This window comes from Myodes glareolus, chromosome 1 (assembly GCF_982192425.1).
Source record: "Myodes glareolus chromosome 1, mMyoGla1.1, whole genome shotgun sequence".
Lineage (NCBI taxonomy): Eukaryota > Metazoa > Chordata > Mammalia > Rodentia > Cricetidae > Myodes > Myodes glareolus.
This window is the reverse complement of record NC_142026.1, coordinates 128,319,035-128,334,923: the sequence shown is the minus strand read 5'-3', so window position 1 is coordinate 128,334,923 and position 15,889 is coordinate 128,319,035. Positions and strand designations below refer to the sequence as shown.

The 15,889-nt window shown below is 43.7% G+C and overlaps 1 protein-coding gene across 4 annotated transcripts in view; it reads left to right on the top strand.

Moving 5' to 3' along the window:
• The window catches only part of Rmnd1 (required for meiotic nuclear division 1 homolog), a 32,310-nt gene that overhangs the window by 11,899 nt on the left and 4,522 nt on the right, over positions 1 to 15,889 (top strand). For all 4 annotated transcript variants that reach the window (XM_048419801.3, XM_048419822.3, XM_048419807.3 and 1 more), the window contains exons 3-10: positions 570 to 678; positions 3,605 to 3,680; positions 5,206 to 5,245; positions 7,163 to 7,263; positions 8,080 to 8,186; positions 9,594 to 9,658; positions 10,996 to 11,072; positions 13,802 to 13,922. In XM_048419801.3, coding sequence (XP_048275758.3) covers positions 570 to 678; positions 3,605 to 3,680; positions 5,206 to 5,245; positions 7,163 to 7,263; positions 8,080 to 8,186; positions 9,594 to 9,658; positions 10,996 to 11,072; positions 13,802 to 13,922 — 696 coding nt within the window. The remainder of the gene's footprint in view (positions 1 to 569; positions 679 to 3,604; positions 3,681 to 5,205; positions 5,246 to 7,162; positions 7,264 to 8,079; positions 8,187 to 9,593; positions 9,659 to 10,995; positions 11,073 to 13,801; positions 13,923 to 15,889) is intronic.

The following is a 15,889-nucleotide window of genomic DNA, read 5'->3' as shown; positions in this document are numbered from 1 at the left end:
CAGGCATACACACATACACATAAATTACTCATAAATCTAAAAAACTGCTTTGAGCCAACTAAATTAATAGGAAACGTCCAAATGGGTTGCCGTGGCCCTTGCTGTCTGAGAAGGCACTGAGTATTGCTTACCGTGTGTTAAACACACACCAGGACTGTTTGAGCAGCAGCACTCTGCTGTGTCCTGTAATGTAAGCCGGAGCGTATCCTCAAATGCACAGACCACTTTATTTCCTGCATACCAGTGAAAATACTCATGCAAAGCTAGTAACAGTGAAATGACGTTGGCTGCAGCCACAGACTCTTTGCACTAGAAAACTGAAATGTCTTCCAGCCAGGCTTCCGTTCGGTGCCCTTGCTCCGTCTGTTTGATTCTGCACTGTTGCAGAATCACTTTCAGTGTTGCCCCCACTTGCTTTTTTGGCTAGTGGAATCCATGGGCACCACTGAGGTCCGGAAACACGCTCTCGGGCGCTGTTTTGGCAGGGTGGGGTTCCCTAGTGGAATCTAGCCACCAGGGCAGGTACTTGAGCGCTTTGCTAACCCTAGTCTGTGCTCACCCCTGCACAGGACCTGATGCAGTGCACGGCCTTTGCAACCGCGGAGGAGTATCACCTGGGAAGTCTGTCGCAAGAGCTGGTCTCCTGCGGATATGTGGAGGTGACAAGCCTGCCTCGAGGTACTGCAGCCCTAACCCAGGGCCACACGTAAGCTACTTAGAAAACAGCTCTCGTGCGGTGGCGTTTCCTTTCCATTGGTTTGTGTAAGGAAAGTAGTCTCAGAGGTCTTTATTCAAATGATACGATTAAACACACCTGTAGAGAAGCTTTGGATTAAGATAAATGTGCTTTGCTTATCTTTATAGGGTGGATCACTCTCATTTGAGATCCGGGGATGTGTGTTAGCTTCCTGCTGCTGTACTGTACTAAACACCTATAGTAAATTTAAAGTTAATCAGGAAAGGTCGATGTTAGCTCCCATTTTGGAGAGTCCAGTCTATGATCAGTTACCCCGTGTTTGAGTCAGTGTTGAGGCAGCGTATCCTGGCAAAGAGTGTGTGGCAAGGGAAACCGCCCTACAGAGTGACGAGGATCCTTCTCAAGGGTGCACATCCAATGACCTGTCTTCCTTCCAGTAGGCCTCACCTCTTAAAAGTTGCAGTACCTCCCAATATGGTGAACTAGGCCCAGTGCTCTAACACACGGGCCAAGCCACTGCTCCGCACTGCTGCTTTACTGTCACATTAGAAAGCCATTTTAGCCAGTAGTGGTGACGCAAGCCTTTAATCCCAGCACTTGGGAAGCAGAGGCAGGCAGATCTCTGTGAGTACAAGGCCAGCCTGCTCTACAGAGTGAGTTCCAGGACAGCCAGAACTGTTACACAGAAAAACCCTGTCTCAACAAAAAAGAACAAAACTCTTTGCAGAACCCCTGAGATGAAAAACTGGTCAGGGGTAGCCATGGCTGCCGCTGATGTGACCCTGCGTCTCGGAACTGACAGATACGCTCCAAGAGGCCGTGTAGGGGTTTTGTCGCTGTCAAAAGTCTACCAGGAATCCTGATACTAGAAACCAAGAATGAGAACTTGTTCCTCTAATGTCAACACTCAAGAGGCCGAGGAGACCACGAGTGGGACGCCGTCCTGGGTTATGGCTAGCTGTGGTCTTAAACACAGACATATAAAAAGGAGAAATCGTACATACTGTACAAATTAGTAACAATGTTTTAATTGGGATATTCTGTTTGTAATTTACATTATAGAAGATATGCAAGGGCTGGAGAGATGGTTCAGAGCTCCGAGGTCCTGAGTTTAATTCCCAGCAACCACAGGGTGACTCATAACCATCTATAATGAGATCTGGTGCCCTCTTCTGGCCTGCAGGGAAACATGCAGGCAGAATACTATATTTATAATAAATCTAATAAAACAAAAAAAGAAGATATGTATGCAGGAACTCTTACTACACTAGTAGGTAAAACATACTGATGAATATTGATACATTCAACATTATTAAAAGGATTAAAAATGTTATGGTTGAAGTAATTATAGTGGTAGATTTCATGATTGGCCTTAAAATTGTCTAAGTTTTTAAAATATCACTCTAATTTTCTCTGTACATTTTGTATCGTCCAAACTTTACACAGTTTAATTTAAAATTCATGGGGTGGAGGGATATGAATCAGCTATTAGTGTTTGCACGCACACAGCCCTGGGTTTGACCACCAGCATCAGTAAAACCAAGTGTGCTGGTACACACCTGTAATCCCAGCAGGTCTGGGGCCAAGGGATGTTCAAGGTTGTCGTTAATTACATACGGAGTTGGAGGCCTACTGAAGAACATAAGACCTTATCTACATAAGAATTTTAAGAGGCATTTAAAGAAATAACATATTAACTGTATATGTATTATTTTAAATTAATTTTGTACAACGACATTTAATTCCTTGAGGGAGGGAAGAGGGTAAGTGGGAATGGGAGGAGGGGAGGAAGTGTAAATTTTTGAATGAAAAAATTTTTAGAAAATGACATTTAATTCCTGACATAGCTATATTGAACCTAAAGCTGTAATATTTATTAACTGGACTACTGGTTACCGAGTCAGAAATTGGTGTGAATGAGCAGTTGTAGATAATACTGGTAATATTACAGGTTGTAGAATGTTCTAGGAACAAAATTTCTTTCCAATTTAATTTTTTTTATTTTTTAATTTTATTTTGGTTTATTGAGACAGGGTTTCTCAGTAGCTTCGGAGCCAGTCTTGGAACTCACTCTGTAGACCAGGCTGGCCTCGAACTCACAGAGCTCCACCTGCCTCTGCAGGTGTTGGGATTAAGGGCATGTACCAACACCCGGTTCCAATTTCATTTTCTAAGATTTTCATTTTTTTTAAGTATTATTTATACTGGATTTTGCTTGTATGCATGTCTGTGCACTATGTGCTTGCCTGGTCTACAGAGTTCATACAGGGTGTTGGATCCCCTGAAACTGAGGTTACAAGTGGTTGTGAGCCACTGTGTAGATGCTCAGAATGGAACCTGGATCCACTGGAAGAATAGCTGGGCTCTTTAACCTCTGATCCATTCTCTAAGATTTATTTATATATGTGTTTATATATGTGTCTCTGTGAATGAACATGTGTGTGCCAGTAGAGGGTATATGATCACTTGGTGCTGGAGTTACAAGTGGTTTTGAGCCACCAAACATGAGTTTTAAGAACAGAACTCAGATCCTCTGCAGGAAGAGCAAACACTCATAACCACTGGGCAGTCTTCCCCAGCTCCTATTTTGGTTTTGGTGGGTTTTTTGTTTTTTGTTTTGGTTTGGTTTCGGTTTTTCAAGACAGGGTTTCTCTGTGTATACATGGCTGTCCTGGTACTAGCTCTGTAGACCAGGCAGGCCTGGAATTCATTTTCCTGCCTGCCTCTGCCTCCCAAGGTCTAACCCATTTTCACATGTTAAAACCCTTCTTCAGTAGGAAGTTGATAGTGCTGTGGAGCACCCGGGGTTGTGAAGTGATCCTCAGAACAGATTACAATGTGGACAGGCCATTCTCTGCAGTATATGTCACGTCTCGACACAGCCTTGACTGACATTTTAAATCACAGATGCAGCAAATATTTTGGTGATGGGTGTGGAAAACGCTGCAAAAGAAGGTGATCCTGGAACAATATTCTTGTTCAGGTAAGACAGGATCAAAATGGCTTTGGGAAGATGGTTGCACTCAGGTGATTGGAGTCTCAAGGGTGGACATGCTTCTCCTGGGATCTTCCATTGCCAGTGCATTTGGGGTTTGAATTTGTCATCTGATTGTGACTTCATCTTGGACAAATGTCAGGGTTATGAATCTCCTGGTAGGTCATCTTTTTAAAAATATGTTGATTTTATTTTATGTGCATAAATTTTTTTGCCTACATATATATCTGTATACCATGTGCATGCCTGCCTGAGGAGACCAGAAGAGGGTATTGGTACCCCTGGTACTGGAGTCACAAATGGTTGTAAGTTGACTTTTGGGTGCTAGGATTGAATGTGGGTCCTCTGGAAGAGCAGTTACTTCTCTTATCCACTGAATGCTTTCTCCAGCCCCTGGTAGATCAATTTATAAGATGAAAATTTCTAGTACAAGTAAGTCATTGTTGCCTGAAGTCTTTCACAGAATATACGAATAGTGCAGAGCAGCCTTGTCACTGACGTTATGAGGCTCCATGCCTGCTGCCTCCCCTCACCTTCTGTAGCATTTCAGCGGAGGTTTAGCCTGCTGTGGCCATTCCAGATGCCTAAGAGACGAACCCTGGTTCACACATTCCTGTCCTTTTAAAGACTGGAATGACAGGAAAACGGCAGTAGCAGCCATGTGTCCCATTTAGCATCCAAGAAAAGGGAGGGTCAGATGCATTTGGGGAATAACCCATAATCTGAGGACCAGTAAGTGGCAAAACAGAAAGATAGACATCCAAAAGAATAGAAACTGTTAGGCCAACACAGTGATTCACACCCATATTCCCAGCAGCCTGGAGGCAAAGGCAGGAGGATCACTATGACTTTGAAGCCAGCCTGGACTGCAGAGTAAAACAATAAAAAGGCTAAACTTTAAATCATACATGGTGGCTCCTGTCTGTAGTTCCAGATTCAAGCAAGCCAGTCTTCCTAATCAACCAAATCGTTGTCTTCACTTGCATTCTCATGGTCTAGAGCAGTGGTTCTCAACCTGTGGGTCACGACCCCTCAGATCAACCCTTGTACAGGGGTCACCTAAGACCATCAGAAAACAGTTGCTTATGGTTCATAATAGTAGCAAAATTAGTTATTAATAGAAGTGAAGATAACTTTATGGTTGGGGGTCATCATAACCTGAGGAACTGCACTAAAGGGTCACAGCATTAGGAAGGCTGAGACCACTGCTCTAGAGGATGCCGAAACATGGCTTCCAATTCTCTGAAGAATGTTTTCTTGGGGGCTAGAGAGACGGCTCAGCAGCTGAAAGCACTTGCTGTTCTTGCTGAGGACCCAGGTTCAGCTCTTAGCACATATAGTGGTGAGTCACAACCATGTGTAACTGCAGTGCCAGGGAACCTGGCTCTCATCTGACCTCTGCGGGACCCAGGCACTCACAGTGCATACATACAGGGAAGCATAATAAAGCAATACATCTAAAAATAATGTATTCTATCTTTGCCGAGGTTGACTCTCCTGTTCTTTGAATCAGGGAAGGAGTTACTGTGTTCTGGAATGTAAAAGACAAAACTGTAAGTATAGTAAAGAATAGGCATGTAGAAGTCTGGTTGGTTTGTTTTGATTTCTCTGTGTAACAGCTTTAATTGGAACTTGTTTCGTAGACCAGGCTGGCCTCAAACTCATAGAGATTTGCCTCTGCCTCCTGAGTGCTGAGATTAAAGGCGTGCACCATCACTGCCCAGGTGAACTCTCATTATCTAAGAATAATTTGTCACTAGTATTCAGCACAGGGACATTCTGTAACCCACATCTGCTTTTCTCTGCGTCACACAGTATTTAGCCAATCCCTTTCATCCTCTAAAATACAATAATTTTCAATTGTCTGCATATGATACAGTTGAATTAAAAGAGTTGAGCCAATATACTACTGGTGCTTAGTAAAGTACGCCATTAAGTCATGTACATGCCTGTCATCCCAGAACTCATCAAGTGGAGGCAGGAGGATTGTGAGATAGAGGACAGTACCTGAGCTACAAAACCTGCCTCCAAAAATACAGAAAATAAAATTCTGGACATGGCGGCACATGCTTATAATCGTAGCACTTGGGAAGTAGAGGCTGCAGGATAGGCTACAATGTGAGGCCAGTCTCTTGGTTACAGGAAAAAAAAACGTGTCTTTTGAGAGAGAGAGAGAGAGAGAGAACGCCTGCCCCAAATCATAGTCTTTCTCTGTCACCTGAAATCCTACTCCTCAGGTAACCATGTGTAATCCCAGTGGCAATCCTTCTGTGTGTTTTGGGGTTCACTGAGAGGAAGAAGAAAGATACCCACAACACAGGGGAGCAAAGGTGGGACCACAGAGGAAATGTACCACAGTGGCTGTCTGACATTGCAGAGACAGAAAAGGCCAGTAACAGGCCTTGCATTTATGAGCACTCATGAATATTTGTATTCATGAATATTTAGATACTAAAAGGAAAAGCTATTTTGGAGAACAGTTTGGAATACTTAGCAGGATTCAAGCATGTGTGTCTGTCTCCCCATCCACTTATCCCCTTCTTTGCGGGGCTGGCAATAGCATGCTAGGCCTCTGCTGTAGAGCCTTAGCTCCTAGCAGTTCCTCAGGAAATACCTCAGAGCAGGAACATAGAGCAACAGGATGATGCCCTGAGACAATGGAAACTAGAACTCGCTCCCAAGGATGGGCACTCAGGGTGTAGAGGTAAATTGCACATTCTCCTTTAAGAAAAATAGCAGTAAAGATGTCCATATGTAGAGTATAACCCCACTCACATGAAAAACAAAACACATGACACATATGCTCATAAAAAAACATGCAAACACATGTGGGACCTGCCCTTAGCCCTGCAGACACAAACAGGACATTCACTAGGTTTAATCATGGCTAGCTAGCTCAGGATCAGGACTAGGGAGCACTTCCTACACCGCTATGTTGCTTTAGCTCATTAAAAATTTATCTTATGTGTGTGACTGCATCATGTGAGTGTTGGGTGCCCAAGGGAGTCAGAAGAGGGTATCAGATTACCTGGAACAGGACTAGCAGGCCGTTGTGAGCCACCACATGGGTGCTGAGACCTGAACCCAGGTCTTCTGCAGCAAGTGCTTTTAACTGCTGAGCCATCTCTCCAGCCCCTGTTGCTTTCATTTTTACAAGTAATTTGCCTATACAGTTTTTTTTAGACACCTAACAAATACAAACTATAATGTTAGTAGTGATTTTCTTTGGATGCTGAATAATGGCACTATTTATTTGTTTATTTGTTTCTGATGCTCATCTCTCCATACTTTCCAAATGTCAAAGTAAGTGAACACATCACTTGGTTAGTTTACTGTCAAGGTGAACTTGCCTTTTCCTTAAATACCGAGACTCAGAAAACATGCAGCAAAAGTAGCAAAAGCCTTCTGGAGCAGATAAACCCATGTGGCTTGTAGGGAGTCGGTGTAACGCCAAGTGACGCTTCTCCTAGGTGAAGCACGTGATGCAAGTTCTGGAGAAACACGAAACCCAGCCCTACGAAGTGGCCCTGGTCCACTGGGAGAACGAAGAGCTGAACTACATGAAAACAGAGTAAGCATTTCTCAGCGCATGCGTGGAGAGGAAAGATCCCTGTGAATAAATGTGTGGAGATTCTTAAGTTACTGATCATAACCAGCGCCCACACCAAAGAACAGGAGCTGCATTTAGATTGTCATGTTAGCAACCTAAATTAATGACAGCATGCTCTCAGCAGGATGAGTTTATCAGGTTGTTCCAGGAAGGATTTACTTTCAGTTTTTTTTTTTTCAGTTGAGTTTGAATGTGACAGAAATGTATTGAAGAGGTGATCCAGGAGAACCACTTTGAGAGGTGCGAGGGCCTGCCAGGCGTCCTTAGGTGAGGAAGTGTGGGAGTCGCTGTACTCTCAGACCCTCCCAGCTCCTCCATGCTGTAGCTACAGGCCCAGGCCACCAGCTCTAGCTCTTTTGTTCTGTAGAATTAATAATCTAGTATATCTTTCTGCTGAGTTTTTGTTTTTCCTGCTCTTGCAGAGGACCAGGTTCAGTTCCCACCACCACATGGTGGCTCAATGACAATTTACTGGCTAGGTATGGTAGCTCAAACCTGTAATTCCAGCACTTAGGAACCAAGACAGGAGAATCGGCAAGAGTTCGAGCTAGCCGAGGCTACGGTGTGACACTGTGTCTCCAAAACATAGTAAAAATGTTCATGGTACACAGGCTTTATCTAATTGTTTGAGTAGGTTAGTTTTTAGGAATGGAATTACTCAGATCAAAGTAGTTTATAAAATCTCAACCGTTGTCGTAAAAGTTGGCTTCTAGGAAGACAAGTTTTCAGAAGTGCACAACTTTTAAGATTCAAAAGATGCTTTTCCTCTTTTCATAGGGGACAGTCTAAACTGCACAGGGGAGAAATCAAGTTAAACTCGGAGCTGGACTTAGATGACTCCATTCTAGAAAAATTTGCTTTCTCCAATGCTCTTTGCCTGTCAGGTAAGTTAGTCTCCTTTGTGCAGGTGGCCTATTACACAGCTTCATTAACATCTGTAATGATAGCCGGGCGTGGTGGTGCAGGCCTGTAATCCTAGCACTTGGGAGGGAGGCAGAGGCAGGCAGACTGAGGTCAAGGTCAGCCTGGTCTACAGAGTGAGTTCTAGGACAGGCAGGGCTTTGAAGAGAAACCCTGTCATGAAAAACCAGAGGGGAGGGGGAAATTGGGTAATGATTTTGGACTGTTTTCATAACATTCAATACATCCTTAATATTCCTTTTTCTCTTTAAAAAAATGTATGAATCTGCCATCCACTGGTTGTTCATGTTTTGTTAATTGTATTAAAACCTTCACTTCTTCAAAATGTATTTCCTATTGCTGGCAATTTGTTCTCTCTTCTCCATGACTGTTAGACTCAGTAGCCTCTGATCTGGAGAGAGCCCAGCCATGTGTGACTGGGAGCACACAGCACTGAGATCATGGCCCCCGTTAAGCCACAGGTGCTCCTCCATACGTGTTTCTTTATCTTGTGCTGCATCAGGCTGCAGGGCCTGTGCATACCCTGTGGGAAGCCTCTGAGGTTATGGTGATTTCCTCACAGCCCTGAGGACTATAGGAAAGGCCATGGAAGTCTCACCCCTGCCTCTTCTGTAGAACTTCCCATAGGGGCTAGGTGTGATCCACACCTCTGCATTTCTGAGATGTGAGCAAAAGTCTGGAATAGGAGATACGCCTGTGTTCTGCCAACCCCCTCCTTCTTTACTTTGTTGCTGTCTTTTATCCTCTTTAGTCTTTAAGTTCTAGTACTTTTCCTTTTTCTGTTGTATTGAAATTATTAAAAATTCCATTGTTGGGCAACACCTTCACATACCTTTCATCTGAGCAGTCAGGGGGCAAAGGCAGGTGAATCTCTGTGAATTCAAAGCCATTATGGTCTACATAGAATGTTCTAGGCTAGCTGGGGCTACATAGTGAGACCCTGTCTCAAAAATAATTAATTGAACCAGGTGGTGATGGCACATGTTTCTAATTCCCACACTCAGGAGGCAGAGTTAGGCAGATCTCTGTGAGTCCTAGGTCAGTCTGGTCTACAGAGCGAGTTCCAGGACAGCCATGGCTACACAAAGAAACTGCCTCAAAAAAAAAAAAAAAGAATGAATTAATTAAAATGTCATGTGACATTCCCTTCTTATTCCTGGGTCACACTTAGAAAGTGCAAACATCGTATTTGTATGGCAACCCAGCCTCCAAGTCCTCGGTGCTGGGGTTACAGGTGGGCATCACCGTGCCCAGCTGCACATTCGTTTCTTGGACACTTACCGGAGTGGCAACAGAGGATTGCCATTATGCAATCCATGTAGATGTGATGGTGGTGGTAAAGAAAATTCCCCTCTTCCTTCTTTTCCCAGTGAAACTGGCTATTTGGGAAGCAACACTGGACAAATTTATTGAGTCTATTCAGTCAATTCCAGAGGTAATTATATCAGCTCTCTGCCTTTTTTTTTTTAATCAAAAATTGGCTTCTTGGGGGAAAATACTAATTGCTCAATAATATGCCTATTTGAATATAAAGTAATGATAACTAGAAAAGCTGCAGAAACTAGTAAAGTGATGAAATCAGAATAAGGGAGTCCGCGTTGGTGTGTTACTGGAAGACTTCAGATGACTTGGCTGTGTTGCATGGTATTTTCAGTGTGACTCAGTGACACAGAAACAGGGCCAGCTGCAGCCCGGTGGTGATGCCATGGCCCAGCTTTTCTACTGTAACAGAATAACAGGACTAAGATTGGGAAAGAGGCCCCACTTTTCAATAAAGAGATAAGGAATGAGTGGGGGCTGCAAAGATGGATATGTGATTAAGAGCACTGGCTGCTCTTGCAGATGACCTATGTGTGGGTCCCAGCACCCACATGGCCGCTCACAACTGCTTTTAACTCCAGTTCCAGGGGATCCAATATCCAGTTCTGGTGCTCACTGGTATTAGGCACTTGTGATGCACAAACGTGTGCAGGCAAATACTCATACACATAGAATAAAAGTGAGAGACAAGGAATGTTATCATGGAACAGGATACTAAAGAGGATGCATTAGCTTTCTCTTACTGCAAACACAAGCCTGGGATAACCAGTGTTTTAGTAGGAAAGGGTTATTTTGGATCATAGTTTGTAGCTGGGCAGGTGCATTGTTTAGGCTTTGGTGAGGCAGCAGCTCATGACAGGAAGCACCTGGTGGGGCAAGCTGCTCACCTCACAGCAGCCAGAAGCAGTGAGGGGGAGGATCAAGACCCCAGCAGCCCCTTCAAGGCCATGTAACCAGTGGCCTAACATCCCTGTCAACTTCACCTCAAAAGGTGTTAACTACTTTTCAGTAACACAAGCCAAGATGAAGCCTTGATGAACAGCCTCCAGGGGCCATCCAGGATCCAGACAGTAGCAGATAGAGTGAGCAGCCTGGGTATAAAATTCTGGAATCTTGATATGAGTTAGGACATTTCATCTGGATAACAGTTATCTAAATTATTCGTCTAAGACAAAGTGTCCCTTGAGAACATGCTACATAGACCTGACAGTAATTAGAAAGATGTACATGCAATGCTCCCTCCCCCAGCATCTAGAGGACTGCCCGTTCCAGGAGTACTCCCCACCTAGGGTACCAAAATCTATGCCTAAAACGTCAGTGTTTGCTGTGATATAGGTAGAATAACAGAAAGAGTGTGCCTGCTAGACAGGGACATTGGAGCCACAGATGCAGGCCCCACAGACACAGGGCCATTGTGGATTTTTGTTTTGTTTTTGTTTTCCTTCCAAATAGGCACTAAAAGCTGGGAAGAAAGTCAAGCTGTCTCATAAAGAAGTTATGCAGAAAATGGGTGAGCTCTTTGCCCTCAGGTACAATGTCCTCTTGTAAATGAAGGATTTCCTTTAAGAGAAAACATTTAACTATAAACAGGAAAAACTCTCCCCTGAGAAGCCGGGAGGCTCCTTTAGGACTGTCAGGAAAGCTGATGAATACAGAAGGGCAAAACTGATCTCATTAAACATGCCACACGTCCCAAGACCCCCAAGAAAACAGGGCAGTGTGCATCGTACTGAGTGTGACGTTTACACCTACTCCCTTGAGCGTCACTGTTCCGGGAGGTTTTCCCCTAGTTTACTGAGTTTAGCAATGTGTAGTGGTACAGATGAGGAAGACCCGTCTCCTAACTGGTGATTTCCTGTCTTTGTGGAGTGATGTGTCCTGGTTGCCGTTGTCCGCTGGGCATGCCATCCAGTTTCCTCCTTTGCACATGGGATGAGTGTTCAAGGCTCCTTGTGGATGTTTTCCGCAGAACTGTCTTCCCACCCCCTTAGATCAGCCCGCAGAGGAGTGGTTCAGGGTTCCAGTGTCTGTGCTTCTCAGACTCAGGGATGCTCATTCATTACAAGCATCCAGCAATAGAGCCACTTGTGTTCTCTGAGAAGTAGGGGAGATTGTTTCCCCCTTTTCTCAAGCCAGTAGAAGCAGAATCTGATAAACAAATTGTAATGCCGAAACTCAAAAGTTAGGACTAAATAAATATAATTTGAGACTAGTTTCTACTAAGGCTGACTTTCCTTACCCTTTACAATGAAAGTGTTTCTGTTACTATGAAGTCTGAGCAAACAGGTGGCTCATTGGTGAGGTGCTAGTCAGTAAGCCTGGAAACCCGAGTTTGATCCTAGGAACCCAAGTAAAGGTCGGGAAAGACAGACAACCCACAAAGCTTTCCCCTGACCTCTACATGCTTCCCATCATGCACACATGCACACATACGCATGCAAACACCTCATAAACACATAATTTTTTTTAAAAAAAAAAAAAACAGGACTAGAAACAATTGAGAATCTTGCTATTCTCCCAGAGGACCCGAGTCTGGTTCCCAGCACCCACATCAGACAGTGCACAACCTGCTGTACCTCTCACTCTAGGAGGTCTGACACCCTCTTCTGGCCTCCAAGGACATATGCACATAAATAAGTCATAAATCTTTGTGATCTGAAAAGAATCATGGCTAAGTATGTCAGGGAAAGAGGTGAGTCTTGGGGCTGCAGCTGTCACTCAGTTGGTAGCAGTCTGCCTGGCATGCACAACACTGCAGGGAACCATGGAAGCCTCAGAAAAGGATCAGAAGGATCAGAAGTTCATGATTCTTGGCCAGGCAGTGGTGGTGCATGCAGGCCTTTAATCCCAGCACTTGGGAGGCAGGCAAATCTCTGTGAGTTCAAGGCCAGCCTGGTCTACAAGAGCTATTTCCAGGACAGGCTCTAAAGCCACAGAGAAACCCTGTCTTGAAAACAACAACAACAAAAAACAAGTCACAGGGTAGACTACCTTTGAGACCTTGTCTTTATTTATTTATTTATTTTTTTCCCAAGACAGTTTCTCTGTGTAGCCCTGGCTGTCCTGAAACTTGCTCTATAGAACTGGTCTTGACTCCATATCTGCCAGCCTCTGCTTCCCAAATGCTGGGATCAAAAGTGTGCATCATCATACTTGACTGAGACCTTGTCCTTAAAAAAAGAAGAAAATTTGTGCATGTGGTGCTGTGTGCTATAAATCCCATTGCTGTGGAGATGGAAGGAACCAAATCTCTGTTAGTACAAGGCCAGGCTGGTTGTATGCATTGAGTTCCAGGTTAGCCAAGGTAACAGTGAGATCCTGTCTCAAAATACAAAAGAAAAGTTGCAAATTATATATATATATATATATATATATATATATATATATATATATATATATATATATATATATATATATATATTTGCATAGCAAAAATGTTTATTTCTCTTGATATATGCATACACACATCTGTTCATGGAGAAATGTACAGGTAGCCCTATCAAGGGGCTTTGCATTGTTTGGTAGTCTTAACATGCTGTTCACTGTGTTTCTGCTTTCTTCTCCAACATATATCTTAAAGAATGAAGGGCTATTTGTATTTTACTATGCAACATGCATTTACATTTTTGTTTGGTTGGTTGGTTTTTGTTTTTTCGAGACAAAGTTTCTATGTCTCTGGCTGTCCTGGAACTCACTCTGTGGACTGGCCTTGAATTTGCAGAGATCCACCTGCCTCTGCCTCCCTGGGTGCTGAGATAAATGGTGCGTACCACCATCACCACATTAGATTAAATACTTGTGATACCAAAGTATGGGTGAAACTGAAAGAGAGCACCAGTGTGGTAGCACACCCCCTTAGTATTCCTAGTACACTAGAGGCTAAGGCTTACCAAAGCCAAGCTAGCCTGCGCTACATTGTCAGTCCCTAGCCAAGCTAGCCCACATGTACTGCCACCTGTCTTGTGTTTATACGATGACTAAAAGGATAGAGGTGGCCAATGAGCCCAGAGTGAGAGGAAGGGAAAGCTGCAGGTAAAAAGAAAAGTGAGGTTTGCCCACCTTTATCTTCTTAATTTCTTCGTGGTTTTCCTTTAGAGGGGTGTGTGTGTGTGTGTGTGTGTGTGTACACTTCTCAAATATTTTTCGAAGAACAGAACTTAAAATTGTACTCTTATTGCAGCATGAATATATGAAATATAATAGGAACTGATTTTTAATTCATCATAAATAAAAGACTAAACTGTACTTTTTATTTAAGGCACCGTATAAACTTGAGTTCAGATTTCTTGATGACTCCTGACTTCTACTGGGACAGAGCTAACCTGGAGGAGCTTTATGATAAGACCTGCCAATTTCTCAGCATTACTCGAAGGGTTAAGGTATGTATTTTTTTAGAGAAAAAGACATACAGGGTGGGGCACACAGCTTTAATCTGAGAGCTTGGGAGGCAGAGTCAGGCAGATCTCTGAGTTCATGGTCAGCCTGGTCTACAGAAGAGTTCCAGGACAGCCCAGACTACAAAGAGAAACCCTGTCTGGAAAAACCAGAAAGAGAAAAGGAGAGGGGTGGGATTCTCTGCTACAATTTTATTACTGAAATTTCCAACTAAGTATATTTAACTGCATTTGGAGAAATACTATTTGACTTCTGGTCGTGTCTCCTTAGATCCCCACTCCCTCCCCTCCTCTTGTCCTCTTTGCAGCACATTTACAGTCTTTTTCTCAGGAGACGGAGGCAGGATGGCTTTTGAGTTCAAGACCAGTGTGTGCTCCACAGATACTGTTTCAGCCCTGACCACCTAAAGAACTATATAAAATATGAGTTGTTACAAGAGGGGTTTTTAGATACTAAGTATCATACTGTAGCCCTGGCTGGCCTGAAACTCACAGAAATCTTTGCCTTAGGCCTAGTTCTGGGATTACAAACACCTGGCTTTGCTTCTCAGTTTTCTGTGTCAAAGGCTCAGTTCTGATTTCCGTGTTGTTTTAATGTGTTTTGAGGTGGAAGTCTCACTAAATTATCCAGGCTGACCTTGAATTTGGGAATCCTCCTGCCTCAGCCTTCCACATAGCTAAACATGTTTTATCTTTGTGTGATGTATGTGGTATATGCTTCTGTTCATATGTGAATGCCCATGTAGATTTTGGTTTTTCAAGGCAGAGCTTCTCAGTTTAGCTCTGGCTGTCCTGGAACTCTGTCTGTAGACTAGGAGGGCCTCAACCTCACAGAGAATCACTTGCCTTTGCCTCTTGAGTTCTGGGATTAAAGGTGTGTGCTACCATCACCCGGCTTAAACATTTTAAAAGTAAACTCAGACTTCTAATACCAGAGTATGGATGAAACTAAAATAAATCTTGTAGGCCCTCTGCCCAGATTTGTTTATGTGGGTGCTAGGGACCTGAAATCAGGTCCTCATGCTTGTATTACAAGTACCTTATCAGCTGAGCCATCTCCCCAGCCACCACCTACTTTCTGCTGAGGGTTAGTGTTTTCACTGACCAGGAACAATGCTGATGTTACATGTGTTGGGGGGGGGGGGGTAGCTAGGTGAGTGCATGGGTGCTATGCTATGTGTGAGGAAGTCAGGGCAACTCTTAGGACTCAGTTCTTCCCTTCCACCATGTGGGGTCTAGGGATTGAACTAGGTCTTCAGGCTTAGCAGCAAGGACCTCTACCCACTGAGCCATCTTAGTGGCCTCAAAGTTACTTTAAAACAAACAAACAAACTTCCATTCTTTCAAACAGCTTCTAAAGTCTCCATTTCTTTTGTTGCCTAGAAACAACAGAACAGTGTTTCAGTTTCCTGGTCTACATTTCTTTTCAATACTACTTCAGTCACATCTCAAGTCACCATATCAAGTAAATGACATAATTTCAAAAAATCCTCTACAATCACTGAATGCTATGTAGTTCTAGAATACATCCTTTTCTCCAACCCAGACACTTGTTCTTTGCATAATAATGCCATCAACGGTGTCCAGTCTGTCACTCATCTCGTTGTCCCTTTGTGTCTTCTAATGCAGAAAGTAGATGCCTTAGCTGGTTTGGGAAGGCTGATGACTGGTGCAATGTAGTGTGATAACCAGATGTCTGAGACATTTGATAGCCTGGGCTGTCTGGACAGATGAAAAAAGTCTGACTTTCCTGATGGGTAGTAGTGCACAAGCCGAAGATAAGGATGTGAGGGGTGCCAAAAGCTCTATACAAACAAGGCCTCTCCAGCATTGGCTAACTGCTGCTATGCACTAAGTTTCCCCAAAACTAGCAGCTAAAAGCAGCTCTTTCTCCTAGTTTTATGGGTGGGGCCTCTCTTAAGGCTACAGGCGTCTCTGAGGACTGCTGGGAG